Raw genomic sequence first — 15,851 nt, forward strand, 5'->3', positions numbered from 1 at the left:
CAAAAACATAGGCATTGTTCATAATGGTAAATAAGTATTTTGCTAGGTTTTCCTAAAATTCTGGCACACAAGCGAGACAGATTCTCACCTTCTTTTTCACAGAAAACACATGAACCACAAATTTGGATATCATAGAATTACATGGATATATCTTATGTTAAAGTGCACTTCCTTAACTTTGTTTGGTATACAGAATTTGTAAGGCCTTTTAACCATGCATTTTAACAGACAAGGTCAGGAATAAGCATGTTCCAGAAAAACTTTCCTCTCGGTGTAAGTTGGTTTTGTGAATGAAGAATTTGTCTTATACATTTATTACAACAAGATTTCTCAAGTAAGCCCACGCCTTCCAATCTGAGTTCTGGATAAACTTTGATCATTCCCAAAACTAAGATGAGTTTTCATTAGTGTAGTTAGACTACTGGGAACGGCGTTGATCACAGAAATAAACTCTCTGAAAGGTATTGGAAACTCTTTCAATGTTATAAATTGTTCACATGTGAGAATATTACCCTTGTCGTCGAAAATATCAAGAACAAAGTCAATATTCCTCTCATGCCAGCTGGGGTAGAACAATGTTCCAGTTGATTCCTTATAGTTATGTCTGAATTATTCCACAAAATAGCTTTATGTGGGGAACAATTGTCCAGGAAACATTTTCCAGGCCATTATAGCTTGTTGGTGAAACCTAGCCAATTAGAAGGTAATCTTACAGGAATATAATTACATTTCAGTAAAAATTGAAGACCTCACAATTTATTTAACACATTATTTGGAATGAAATACCATATTGAATCAGTATTGATCAAACACTTTTTCAACCAGTTTATCATGAGTGTTATTTATGTCAACAAAATCCAACACTTCTAGACCGCCTTCAGCTCTTTTGTTAGAAAGACAGATTTTTGTAGTTTGTGAGACTTATTTTTCCAGATGAAGTCAAGAAAGGTCTTATTGATCTCTTTACAAATAGCAGGATTTACACATAACAATAGTGAGGGGTACAGAAAATGAGACAGGAAATCATGCGAGGAAATCATCTTTTGAATTTTTAAAGTTTTTTAAAAAGTTTTATAAAAAATTACATGAACCTTTCCTTTTTATATTATTTTGTTTCAGTCGTAGTTTTAGTGTTAGGGACAGAAAATGACCTATGCGTCCATTTATGTGTTGTATAGTTTTTTGGGATGTCACGTCTTGCCACAGTGAGGCAGTAATATATAAACTGATGGGTTAAGGTCATAGGTTAGGTTAGGTTTAAAGGTATGCTCAGCAAGATGACGTAGATGCACAAAGTAAATAGTAGTAGGGTCAATTCCAGCAACAACCAGGGGTGTTAAAGCATGAGGCTAAACTTGTCAGCTATTTTGGTCTCAGTTGTGTCCCACAGTTGTGAAGCGCACCCGTGCACATACTCTGCACTGTAAAACTTTTTTGACAATGTTGATTCAAATGTACAATTGCAAGGCAACCAGCTGCAATAGGATTGAGTTGCCTCAACCTTTGGGCATATAGCTAAACCAACATATGTTCTCAAGTTTTTATTTAATCTTTATTTAACTAGGCAAGTCAGTTAAGAACCAATTATTTTTTTACAATGACGGCCTACCCCGACCAAACCCTCCCCTAACCTGGACAACGCTGGGCCAATTGTGCACCACCCTATGGGACTGCCGGTCGTGATACAGCCCGGGATCAAACTATGGTCTGTAGTGACGCTTCTAGCACTGAAATGCAGTGCCTTAGACCGCTTCGCCACTCGGGCGCCTTATAACTATTTGTTGAACTGTATGCTTACTCAACTTACAATTTTAGGTTGAGTGAACATATAATTACATTTTAAAAATGTATTCCTTATTTGCATATTTTCCAGTGTAGAATGTAACTCCTTATGACAATACATTACATATATCATAAAGCCTTCTTTGCCAAGTTACACCTTAACGCAGTGGTCTGAAACTCCTGGTTTACAGGCCACATCAAGCCTGCAAGCAAGTCACATTATGCTGGCTTGCAAAGTGATGTGTTATTCCTATTGGAATCAGGCAGTGAGTTAATCACCCACAACCTGCATTGAGAATAATTTCCAGGGTAGGTGATATTGATTATTGAGACTACCTAAAGCACAAAAACTGTTATTTACTTTTGTGTAGCATAAGATTAATCAACCAAGCTATGTACATGCAAAAACACAGGTGAATTTAACCATGTTCCTGTCCTGCTAAGCATTCAAAATGTAATAAGTACTTTTGGGTGTCAGGTAAAATGTATAGAGTAAAAAGTACATTATTTTCGTTAGGAATTAAGTGAAGTAAAAGTAAAAGTTGTCCAAAAAAATAAATAGTAAAGTAGTACTTTAAAGTATTTTTACATAAGTAGTTTTCACCACTGAACATTACACAACAAGTTGGAAATTGCAAATTCAACAATGAGTGGTTTGGAAGGAATCAGTGCCTAACTGCAAGTATTGAAAAGCAATCACTGTTATTCAGTGGAGTGGGTGTGTGGTCCCAAGTCTGAGTTTAAGGGTCTCTTTTCCAAGCTTCAAATGATAAATATTCAACATTGGCCATGCTGTCAATCCAGCATCACTTCTGCCACGTTCAAAACAACTGAAAACCTGGAAAACTGGGAAATCTCAGACTTCAGTGAGCGCCGACTGGGAAAATACGTTTTGAACGGTCATCCAACTCAGAATTGCAAGTCGGGAACTTGGGTCTCTTTCTAGAGCTCTGACCTGAAGATCACTGATGTCATCATGATTCAATCTGGTCTTGAACGCACCATAAATCCAGAGAATGACAGATTTTTATGACAAAATTTGCCCATGAAGGACCGTAGCGCCACCTTCCTGTTCAAGTGAGCACAGCACAACACGGTGAGTCCAAAGATGTATTGTATGCTGCTGAATAAATTATGTAGTATGCCAGGGAGATATGAATACTGTAGTTAAGAAAGCAATGCTAAGTATGTTGTGAAGTAAGATGTTAGTAGCCCATGTGCCTCACCCTAATAATTTGGTCCCTTTTCCCTTCATAATTTCACCTAATGTTCTGACTTAATGGTGCACATGTAGCCTATTGCCTGTTTTAGATAAATGTAATCATTGTAGAGTTGAAGTCGGAAGTTGACATACACTTTAGCCAACTAAATTTAAACTCAGTTTTTCACAATTCCTGACATTTTGATCCTCGTAAAAATCCCCTGTCTTACGTCAGTTAGGATCACCACATTATTTTAAGAATGTGAAATGTCAGAATAATAGTAGAGAGAACGATATATCACATTCCCAGTGGGTCAGAAGATTACATATACTCAATTATTATTTGGTAGCGTTGCCTTTAAATTGTAACTTGGGTCAAACTTTTCGGGTAGCCTTCCATAAGCCTCCCCACAATAAGTTGGGTGAATTTTGGCCCATTCCTCCTGACAGAGCTGGTGTAACTGAGTCAGGTTTCTAGGCCTCATTGCTCACACAGGCTTTTCCAGTTCTGCCCACAAATTTTCTATAGGATTGAGGTCAGGGCTTTGTGATGGCCACTCCAATACCTTGACTTTGTTGTCCTTAAGCCATTTTGCCACAACTTTGGAAGTATGCTTGGCGTCATTGTCGATTTGGAAGACCCATTTGCGACCAAGCTTTAACTTCCTGACTGATGTCTTGAGATGTTGCTTCAATATATCCACATCATTTTCCTACCTCATGATGTCATCTATTTTGTGAAGTGCACCAGTCCCTCCTGCAGCAAAGCACCAGCACAACATGATGCTGCCACCCCCGTGCCTCACGGTTGGGATGGTGTTCTTCGGCTTGCAAGCCTCCCCTTTTTTTCTCCAAACAGTTCTATTTTTGTTTCATCAGACCAGAGGACATTTCTCCAAAAAGTACGATCTTTGTCCCCATGCGCAGTTGCAAACCATAATGTGGCTTTTTTTATGGCGGTTTTGGAGCAGTGACTTCTTCCTTGCTGAGCGCGCCTTTCAAGTTATGTCGATATAGGACTCGTTTTACTGTGGATATAGACACTTTTGTACCTGTTTCCCCCAGCGTCTTCACAAGTCCTTTGCTGTTATTCTAGGATTGATTTACACTTTTCGCACCAAATTACATTCATCTCTAGGAGACAGAACGCGTCTCCTTCCTGAGTTGTATGGTGGCTGCGTGGTCCCATGGTGTTTATACTTGCGTACTATTGTTTGTACAGATGAATGCGGTACCTTCAGGCGTTTGGAAATTGCTCCCAAGGATGAACCAGACCTGTGGAGGTCTAAAAAAAAAATCTGAGGTCTTGGCTAATTTCTTTTGATTTTCCCATGATGTCAAGCAAAGAGGCATTGAGTTTGAAGGTAGGCCTTGAAATACATCCACAGGTACACCTTCAATTTACTCAAATGATGTCAATTTGCCTATCAGAAGCTTCTAAAGCCATGACATAATTTTCTGGAATTTTCCTAGCTGCTTAAAGGCACAGTCAACTTAGTGTATGTAAACTTCTGACCCACTGTAATTGTGATTAAGTGAAATAATCTGTCTGTAAACAATTGTTGGAAAAATGACTTGTGTCATGCACAAAATAGATGTCCTAACCAACTTGCCAAAACTCTAGTTTGTTAACAAGAAATTTGTGGAGTGGTTGAAAAACGAGTTTTAATGACTCCAACCTAAGTTTATGTAAACTTCCGACTTCAACTGTATATTGTAAGAGCTTTCATTGTCTTTTTATGTCCCCTTTATTTATCCTATGGTTCTGACTTGGTGTACAGGGAGAATACTGTAAGAATGGTCCATGTTCTGAATTCTGTCTTGGTACATTTCAAAAGTGCTGAACAAATAGTTATATTGACTACGTCCGTTCTAGCTTGCTCATTAATGACTTAAATTAAATTTACAGATTGCCTCTTCTCCGCTCATCGTTCCCTTATGCCGTAGTTTGTACATCTCAATTCTCAGTAGAAACCACATTTGTTTAAGCAAGTCAGCCTTATCAGCTATGTTTTTTTAAAGGCAGTAAATGAGTCTGAATTAACTGTTTCGCTCCCAGAAAAGGCTCCGCTGATAGCCAAGTGTAGCAGTGGTAAGGATTCACTCCATGGTGCTGAAAAGAAAGCTCTGCTTTTGGGACAGCTTTATGTAGGCCCTAACAGTTTGTGGGCACTGTTTGTCACCGTTATAGTGCAATTCATGTATTGTTTAGTGTTGTGGCTTTACTGGCATGCATCTGCAACATTTCTATTTTTTGCCCCCACCACAATTTACATGCTAAAATCCCTTTTACATCCACCACATGGGTTTGCAATGAACATAAATATAAATGCAACATGTAGAGTGTTGGTTTCATGAGCTGAAATAAAAGATTCCAGAAATGTTCCATTCGCACAAAAAAGCTTATTTCTCTCAAATGTTGTGCACCAATTTATTTACATCCCTGTTAGTGAGGATTTCTCCTTTGCCAAGATAATCGATCCACCTGACATGATTAAACAGCATGATCATTACACAGGTACACCTTGTGCTGGGAACAATAAGTCTACTCTAAAATGTGCATTTTCCCCCCTCATTTTTAATCTCAGCCCCCATCCCCGCAGGAGGCCTTTTGCCTTGCATCATTTTAAATAAGAATTTGTTCTTAACTTACTTGCCTATTTAAATAAAGGTTAAATTAAAAAAAACACTGAGTTTCAGAAACATTAGGAACACCTTCCTAATATTAAGTTCCCTCAGAACAGCCACAATTCGTTCGGGTGTTGACAGGGTGTTAAAAGCATTTGACAGGGATGCTGGCCAATGTTGACTCCAAAGCGTCCCACAGTTGTCAAGTTGTCTGGATGTCCTTTGAGTGATGGACCATTCTTGATACACACAGGAAACTGTTGAGTGTTGAAAATCTAGCAGCGTTGTAGTTATTGACATACTCAAACCAGTACGCCTGGCACCTACTACCATACCCTGTTCAAAGGCACTTAAATATTTTGTTTTGCCCATTCATTCTCTAAATGGCACACATACAATCAATCAATAACATGTATTTATAAAACCCTTCTTACATCAGCTGATTTCTCAAAGTGCTGTACAGAAACCCAGCCTAAAACCCCAAACAGCAAGCAATGCAGGTGTAGAATACACAATCCATGTCTCAATTGACTCAAGGCTTAAAAATCCTTTAACCTGTCTCCTCCCCTTCATCTACATTTATTGAAATAGATTTAACAGGTGACATCAATAAGGGATCATAGCTTTCACCTGGATTCACCTGGTCAGTCAATGTCATGGAAAGAGCATGACTTATTTGCTCTATGATAAGATATTAATTTTTTATTTATTTTTTACAATGACAGTTTGTAATATTCCTCCCACTCAGGATGGACCTGTTTTTACTCCACGACAGCTATCATATTTAGCACAATCCTACAAAGAAGACACGCTATTTTGTTCTCCAGCATTGTGACTTTCTATGTGATTCGTCAGTCCGATAGGTTAGGCCAGTTATTTTACCCAGTAAAATTTGGCCAGCTTGAACAATTTGAAAACACTTGCTGTTCACTAGTAAAATAAGCTCTGCACACAATCACACAGCTCCGATGTTTCTTGCGTCAGATGAGTCTCCTCCAGCTACTGTCACAGACGCCAAGGCCATGGCAGTGTGGTATCCCTGGCAATGTGATTTTCACAAATTAGTCACAAATCAGCATGCCAGAGACACACACAGCCACAACAAAGGAGAACTCCACACTGCTTTAGTATCAGAAAAACCTGCAACCCTCCTCTTTTGCTTCTGTCCTCCCTCTCCTTCTCCATCTCCTTCCTCTCTCACGTTCCTTTCCCCCTCCCTCCCTCCCTCCACTCTCCCATGCTCTTTTTAACGTTGGGTATTCCCTCATTAACTGCTACGCCTCAGAAATAAAAAGATGACATGCTACTGATAGCTGTTAATGATTAGCCTGTGATTTGATGTCAAAGACCCCATAATCTCACAGCAGGTGTGAGGGAAATCAGCTGCAAGCTATAAAAGTGTTGAATAGTCAAAGAAAAAGCTCAGAACACACACAGTCCCACACATACCAGTCCAGGTACACTGTTGTTCAAAACATCCCCACGTGCCAGCAATATCTCACGTGTCGTATCCAGCCAAACACCTTGTGCCTGTCTCGATCTCTCTGCCATTCCCATGTGAGCAGAGAGGCTGTGTAACCTGTTAGAGCAGCCCCAGGCAGAGACCTTGGCTCTCTCTCCCCTTGTATTTTTATTGGTCCTGACGGAGGACTGTGCATGTGAGCGCCACCTCCAGAATTTAATGAGAAGCACAAACCCCTCGTGGGAACACATGTTCCCAGCAGCAGGTCATAGGGCTGCTCGTTAGAGAGAGACGGGAAGAGGAAGGTAAGAGCAATAAAGGCAGGGTTGTGAGAAGGGAAGAAATAGACTTATGTTTCCTTAGACTATCTACTGTATGCTGACACTGATGACATGGGTGATAGAATAGTACACTCTCAAGCGCAAATACCTGTAAAGTCAAAAGGTCACACATGAGCACATGCACACACACACACTTTCATAGAATGGGTCTTCTGGTGAGAACAGTACACACGGCATGTGGGGACTTGACCCTGTGGGATAGGTCTGATAGAACGGATTCACTTATGTCATGATCTGTTAGGGCCTCAAACTGATTAGGGATACATTTCAAACACTGCTTTTGCGCTAGGGTCTGGGCAATTATATGCTGGAAACACAGTCGTGTCTCTGTAAGGGTGGTCATAGTCATGTCAACACTTTACTCACAAGACCAGTTGCAAGTCGCTTACTGTCTGCATAATGCTTACATGTTACATTTGGATATTAAACTGTCTCGTCTTTCGGATGGGACGTTAAAACGGGTGTCCCACGGAACTTATCGTAAGAGTAGGGGTGTTAACCCTGGTGTCCTGCCTAAATTCCCAATCTGGTCCTTGTACCATCATGGCCACCTCATCATCCCCAGCTTCCAATTGGCTCATTCATCCCCCTTCCTCTTCGTGTAACTATTCCCCAGGTCGTCGCTGTAAATGAGGATGTGTTCTCAGTCAATTTACCTGGTAAAATAAGGGTTAAATAAATAAAAAGCTCTCTCACTTTTATAATACATCTGAAAATTATTCATATTTAGAGTTGGATAAATGTAATTATTGTTGTTCCTCTATGAACAACAATCACTGGTGCCAACAGTGAATAAATAAACTCGTCAGCCAATCTGTGATGATTTATGTTCTGTGACACTCCACAGCTGCCTAGCAAACCGGTCACTCATCCCAGCTGCTCATGGCACGTAAATAATATGGCTCATAAATTCACAGCTTTCACTCCCTCAGTCTAATTGAGCAATCGCTGAACTATAGGGGGATTGTACAAGCTTTACGGTAACTTGTTGGGACTCCTGTTCAGGACTGCAATCCTGTCCTGAGCCAGCTGTGCTATCGGTGTGTGAGAGTTGGAGCTTGTTTAATGGGAATCACACTACAATAACACCTAGATTCTCCCATGCCTGAGATCTTTCCTTACATGTTCAGCTCCGGGAGACGTCGCCCTGCTCCACATGCCTGTCGTGATCTCGGCATGTGATCCTTTGTTTCATGCCCGTTTTTCCTCGTCCAGCTTCTCAGAGCCCCTTTCCCGTAGATTGACTGTCATGAATCTTGCACTGGAGGCAGAACTGAGTGATGTTCGCTAGATGGGACAGCTGCAAAGTCAAATTGGCTATAGGCTTATTGTAAAAATGTATGAAAACAAAAATGAACTTTTAGGTCTTAATTTAAGGTTAGGCATTAGGGTTAGCAGTATGGTTAAGGTTAGGTTTCAAATCCAATTTTAATACTTTGTAGCTGTGCCAGCTGTGGAGTGTGCTGACCACTGTAGAGCTGCCTCTAGGGCAAGATTGAGGACAAACAATGCCGACCTGCCCCCTTCCCTGCCCCTCACGCCCCCCTTCCCAACTAGAGGGTCTAGTCAGGGCAGCCCCGGGGGCGGGAGTCAGTGACTGCCCATAAATGGGGGAGATTGAGTGACCAAGGCAACTTGAGGGTGAGTGTGATCAGAGAGATTACAGTAATACCACCCCTCTTTCTCTCTCTCTCTCACAGGTTCCTCGTCTATCCATCCAACTATGCATAATCAAGTACTACCATTTCTCTCCTTCTAAATGTGTTCCCCCTATTCACTTCCTGTGTGTCTGACACACTGAATTAATCTATTTCCTGTGTTTTTCACTGACTGCATGGAATCTGACATTCCCTACCCCCACCTAAAGAGAGTCAGGACGGAGAAGTTTTTAACAGCACCAAAAGACGTCACTGAAGTCGATTATGATTTACTCTAAAAGTTAATAAGGGTCAAGATCTTACTTTTTTCTTTTCCCCTAATACCTTTTCTGATCTGTCTTTTTCTGAAATATAATCAAACTAGTCACCTTAGAGAGAGAGAGAGAGAGATAATCAATCAATCAAATGCAGTCTCTCCAGGCAGGCATCAGTGCCTAATGATCAGATCTTGTCCCACTCCCCAAATACAATATATTATAGTAGGTTTGTCCCTTCTGATCTTTTTCCCAGTATAAGTTTGTCTCGTCAAATAGTCCACTATGGTCCGCTCAGAGTCCGATCCTATTCTTTAGTGTAGCATGTAGCGTGACCTGATTTGGTCTCTCTCCATGTGGAGGGTGGTCTTAGTATTCTTCTCTCACACTGGTCTACCCTGTCTAAGCCTCTCTCAAGAGAGCAGTGGTGTGAGGATATATAGCCCAAGGAGCTCTTAAGTCTGATCACAAATGTAATACGAGCATGTTAAACATCGGAGAACTTTCTCCCAGCAGCTCCATTCACACACTCTGATCCCTGACTTCTGACTCCTGGGACCCTAGAGGTCCTCCAATAAAGACATAATTACATTAGCTTATCAAAACCATTGGTCTCGTTCTTGATCTATGTCGCCAGATGCGACAGCGGACAAAAGACATTGTTGCATTGTTATATTCTGGAAAATGTATAGGTATAACAACAAGAATTCTAGACTCACGTTAATTTGCCTATTAGCACGTTCTCTTCTGGTGATAGAATGATTCCCTTGTAAATGAAAGTTCTTGATTGCATGTACACAACTTTCCTCTTTGGAGCTGAATGCGACAGGAGGAAGCGGTGGGCAGAGACTGATGCCTTTCACTCCTCTATAAATCAGGCTTTATGAGTTGTGCCATTTGTTGTTACTCCACAACAATTCAAAGAGAGGTTTGTTGGTCTGTCCCCCCAGTTACACAAGCAGCTCTTTCAGCATTGCTCTGTGTGTGGGAAGCCATGTTCTCTCTCTCTCTCTCTCTCTCTCTCTCTCTCTCTCTCTCTCTCTCTCTCTCTCTCTCTCTCTCTCTCTCTCTCTCTCTCTCTCTCTCTCTCTCTCTCTCTCTCTCTCTCTCTCTTTCTGGTGGAACAAAAATACCAAGTGTCAACCTATAGCTGCTCCATCCATTTTTGGTATGTATCCATTGGTATGTACCCATTGATTCTTGAAGAATATAAGTTATAAACGCCTCATGAGTTGAGTTCAACTGTCATACCCCATACCCAAAATAACCCAAAATATAAGATTGTTTTACTCCAATGTTTGTAAACAAAGCAATTGTAAACAAACACCAGTGTTGTGTTCGAGACCACCTAAAGTGAGACCGATTCAAGATCAAAACTGGAGAAAATTGAATCCGAGTCAAGACCAAGACCAGAGGGGGGTGAGCTGTCTGAGACCGAGTCAAGACCGACACCATAAAAATGGAGTCCAATTCAAGACCATGATTGTAATTGTGTCAAATCACTACCCTAGTATTTCTGTGTTCATATTTCAGAAGAACACATGGATTCTTTGGACCTGTGTTCCCCAACTGGTTTTTATTTTTATTATTTATTTGGTTTAATGATTATGTTTATAGTCAAATATTATATCTGTTTAGGCTTCGTGTGGTCAATTTAAAATCTAAAAATATGTTTTTTTATTGTGTTCCGGCCCCGACCATCTGCTCAAGAAAAAATAGCCTGCAGCTGAATCTAGTTGAGGATCCCTGCTGTAGACATTCAGAATGGTGGAAAAATGCATGCTGAGGGCAAATAAACAGCCACTACATATTATCACCAATTCAAACAGATCTATAATAGATAAAAATACAAAATATGTTACAACTTCCCCAGGTTTCCCCTTACTAATAGTGAGCACACAACTTTAAAATAATTTCCCTCATTCTTCCCTACCAGCAAATCAAGGACATTCTGATAAGCGAATGTTTGAGGATATTTTTCAACTAAAGTAAAGGACAGTAATGTTAGGAGTAAAGTAGGAAGCCCAGGTCTCAATAGGCGGAAATATATTAACGTGTCATAAAAGGAGTGTGGCCTGGCAAAGCGGTTTTATCCGCTGGCTGAATGGGAGCTGATTATTATGAGGTTTTTTACTACACCGGTCTCGGGAAGAGATTATGAGTTGATATTTTTGTGTTAGTAGCTAGGATATTAAAAATTCAGCATAAAGAAAATATGAACATTTTCACACCAGTGGTGTTTCCACCAAACGGACTTGTTGTGGATACAAATCAGTGTGTAGAGACGTAGTGCGCACAAAATGTATTTTTCAATGTGTTTCTATAGTTCTGTCACGTTTTTTGCGTTAAATAGTGAATGTGCCTACTCAGGTGATTGAACGTGCGTTCTAGCCAACAGCTCGCAGAAACTAGGCTGTGAGGGTAGACTTTTTTGTTAATAAAAGTGAGAATATTTGTGTTTGTCAAAAGGCAGTCAAGCATCGATCATCATATCACTAGATTCAGACATTCGATAGTGTAACGACCCTGGGTTTATAAGCGCGAAAAACTACCCTGCCGCACGAGCATGCTTTTTCGATAGCGCGCCGGACCTAGGGCTAGAAGGTCGAGGGTTCGAGACCTGCTCCCTGCCTGTTTCATTACAATATTACTGGAAAGCAGCATCAAGATCACGTGCACTTTCACCACCCTGTGAAGTTTATTCATTGATGTAATCTGTAGCCTAATAAACTTCATGCTTTCGCTCTTTTGTCCATAATATGAATATCATTATGTATGTAGCCTACCTGCATCTACTGTATATGCGAGCTGTTGGCTAGAGCGCACGTACAAAGACGCGAGTGGGCACATTCGCTATAACCCAACATCTTTTGTCACGAAACGATCAGTAGATTTGAAAATGCGATGGAAACCAATGTCATTGTATTTTTTATTCGGTACATGGGAATTTAACAGCACAATAATTTTTTTTATGTGCATTACGTCATCACGGACGAAAAAGTAAATGTGACGCAAACAAACCTAGCCACTGACACACTTGTTAGATTACACAGAGCTTTGACAGAAGTCCACACCACACACACGAATAATGGTAACACCTTCAGCATTCTGTATGTGTCTGCACCACCACAGATGGCCAGCAGATACAACCTTTGCTTCACTTCCATCAATAAAACTAAGGCCAAGAAAGATTTTGTAATTTCTCAAATGTTTCCCAAATTGCACCTACGGTTTTGATTATTAGAGTCTGTCCGATTCAAATTGATTAAGTAACCACATTTTTTTATGTAAATTCAAAGCAGATTTATTTAACAGTTTGTCACTCCTCTGAAGGGAGGGACTGTATGACTTATCTTTAGTAGTGGCAATGGTTATTAATGGAACTGCTCATTCCAGTGAATTATAAACTATTTGAGTCAATGGGGCTGTTTGGCTGCAAGGCTGGTGTCAGTTTGGGAACACCCACTGTCTCTTTCCAGCCCCTCCCTCTCCTCATCTCTCTATCCAACATCAGTCTGAGCTCCACACCTCCTCAGGACAGACCTGCAGTACACCCAGAATTCTGTGAGGTCTCATCAGACCTGAATTTTCCTGATTGCCATCTGATCAAGATCCAACAGGTTCTGGGTATAAAGGCTCATCACATCAGCTTACTGGATCCACAACCACATTTATCTACAATAAGATACTTTCTCGTTCAAGACTGAGTTGAAGGGGATCTCTCCATAACAGGCCATGAGGGTGAGCCGGGTGTTACAGCTGTCCATCTGCCTGGTGGGCCTCAGCCTGGCATGGCGCTCCCCACCACCAGGCAAACCCTCCATAGAGAGAGGTGGCCAGGTTCCTGTAGGCCAGATACAGGTGCTCTCTGTGGGGCTGCTCCAACTGCTCCAGGGGGTGCAGGAGAGTGCCTGGAGGATGGAGAGGCAGGGCGACCAAGTGTCAGAGGAGCTGATGGGAGACACCCAGGCTGTGGAGAGGCTACGAGAGCAAGGTGTGCAGGTAGGAAGGACCCACAGGCAGGTGACGAAGAACCTCCAGATGATGACAGCACAGAGCGACAGGCTGGAGAATGCAGCCCAGGATGTGCAGCTGGGACTGGAGACTTTATTGGCCGAGCAAGGTGCCTTGGAGCTCAGGATGTGCCGTGTCCTGGAGAGGGTGCAGAGCATAACCAAGCCAGTTCTAAGGATGGAAAAGCAGCTTAATATGAACCTGATGAAGGTGAGCTATTACACATTTCTAACTATATAACCTGCTCCTTCTCTCCTCCCTAGTCACAATTTCTCTGTTTTTTTTCAGCTAATGAGTCTAAAAGAAGAAAATTAGAATATTATGCCTTTCAATTGATAATCACCTCCAGGTGTTTCATGCCTGTATTTCCGCTGTTCTGTATTTGGTCCGAACTTACATCTGTCTATCAATACGTGTGTGCTTTAGGTGATAGTGGACACTCAGTCCAGACGTCTGGCTGACCTAGCCTTGGAAGTTATGACCCGGGACAGATTGATTGATAAGCATCTGCAGCACATTGTTGACCTGGAGGAACAGGTATAGTGCAATGGCGCCACGGTTATACACAGACAAAATACAAATTGAGACATAACTAGATAGAAACCCTTGTTCTCATAAAACTAATGTACACGACCAAAGAACATATAAAGACCAGCACAAACTGTACATAAAACATCCTGTCTTACAATCAGAGACAGCAATAGGTATGGAAAGTATAGGCTACACGTTTGATTGAGTCTTTAGAGAACAACTATTTGGGGTGATATCCATGTTTTTTCCCTGCTCTGTGTGCTACTGATGTAGTGTGTTTTTCTCTGTGAAGCACCATATGTTTTAGGAGTGTAAAAGGAATGGAACATTGCTGTTCCTTCTCTGTGTTTGTGTGTGTTCCAGGCGTCTCGTATCAGAGGGGAGAGGCCTCCCACCAGCGCTGAGGGCAGATTCTGATGATGGCTCTGGCCCTTGTCTGGGCAACAACCACAGCTGCATCAATATAAACACTCCATTCAAAACTATAAGAAAACAACATAGTTATAGTGGAAATCTGAGAAAGAAAGACACATAGCATTATTCATACAATATTCAAGCTTCATTTCTTCATCCAGATACTATGAGATGATCTGATTGGGATTTTAAAAGGTAGACATCCTTGTTGGGTAATCTCCAAAGTGGTGTGGCTCTGTGTTAATGTTTGAGGTACATATTTGGAAGCTTTGTATTGCAATCCCTTGTCAGCTGGTGCCTCTAGGGCAATTCAGGTAGATGTTAGAGGGCCCTTTTACTGAAGCATGTGTTTGTTTCATACAATTGTGTTTTGCTTTTGTTGTTTTCTTTTCTTTTCATGCATTGTGTAATTGATGTGTATAGATATCCATACTAGTGTAAGGGTTGTTTATTGATGTGTTCATGCAGGGCTCATCTACAAAAGAGACCTTGGTCTCAGCATGACTCAATGCTTAAAACTGCAATATGTAACTTTTTGGGTAACTCCACCAAATTGACATAGACATTTGTGTTATAGATCTGTCATTCGCATTGAAAGCAAGTCTAAGAAGCGGTAGATCTGTTCTATGTGCACTATTTCTATGCTACCCATGCTTAAGTTTTGTTTTTGCATCTTTTACTTTAGCTTTTGTACACACACTTCAAACAGCTGAAAATACAATATTTTGGGTTATGGACAATATATTTTACAGTGGTTTAGATGGTACAATGATTCGCTACACTATATTGCTTGTTTTGCCACATAAACTGAAATTAGGCAAACTATTAGAATTTTAGCAACCAGTATATTTCTGCATAGTGCATCTTAAATAAAGGCAAACCCTTTTTAAATAAATGCAACCACAATCAAATAAACAGATTCAAGGTAATGGAATGGATCAGACTGCCTGGAAAAAAATTATTCCTGTCAACTTTGGCTGATTGGCTAATTCTCCTTGAACGTAAAACAAACAAAAAAAGGCTCTGTGGCTGTATTCTAGAGGTACAGGAGACCTCCTACCGCCAAAATCAGGAGATTCTCATCTTCTCAGCTGCCCGACAACCAAATGTGGCAAAGGTTGTGTGTGAAAGCTTTGAGGACTGAGGTCCTATCTGATGGCCTCAAGTCTGTGAGATCTAAATGCATGAATGCTGTCCGACTGGTGTTCCCAAACAAACCCAGCCAGAGCAACAAACTCTGACCCAACATAACAAAGAGAATATACAGTAATGTTCCTGTAAATCTATTTGAAATGTGCCTACAGTTCTTCATTTGACTTGGACATTTTATCCATTTAGCAGACGCTTTTATTCAGAGCAACCTACAGGAGCGACTGATTTGTTTCACCTAGTTGGCTCGGCGATTCGAACCATCAACTTTTCTGCACAACACTCTTACCCGCTAGCTACCAGACACCCCACTGACATACTCCAACAGGTCTTTACTCTTGAATTCATTTACATTTCATTTCAGCCAACCTATGTTACCAGACATGCCCATTGAAGATGGAAGATCAAAGCATATTG

General features: G+C 41.0%; 1 protein-coding gene across 1 annotated transcript; it reads left to right on the forward strand.

The window, feature by feature from the left end:
- The first annotated feature begins 12,801 nt into the window (after positions 1–12,801).
- Positions 12,802–15,223, forward strand: LOC110509761. The gene is made up of 3 exons (XM_021590850.2): positions 12,802–13,550; positions 13,767–13,877; positions 14,235–15,223. The coding sequence occupies exons 1-3, from the start codon at positions 13,062–13,064 to the stop codon at positions 14,286–14,288; spliced, it is 654 nt and encodes a 217-aa protein (XP_021446525.1). The 5' UTR covers positions 12,802–13,061; the 3' UTR covers positions 14,289–15,223.
- Positions 15,224–15,851: the final 628 nt, after the last annotated feature.

This window comes from Oncorhynchus mykiss, chromosome Y, assembly GCF_013265735.2.
Source record: "Oncorhynchus mykiss isolate Arlee chromosome Y, USDA_OmykA_1.1, whole genome shotgun sequence".
Classification (NCBI taxonomy): domain Eukaryota; kingdom Metazoa; phylum Chordata; class Actinopteri; order Salmoniformes; family Salmonidae; genus Oncorhynchus; species Oncorhynchus mykiss.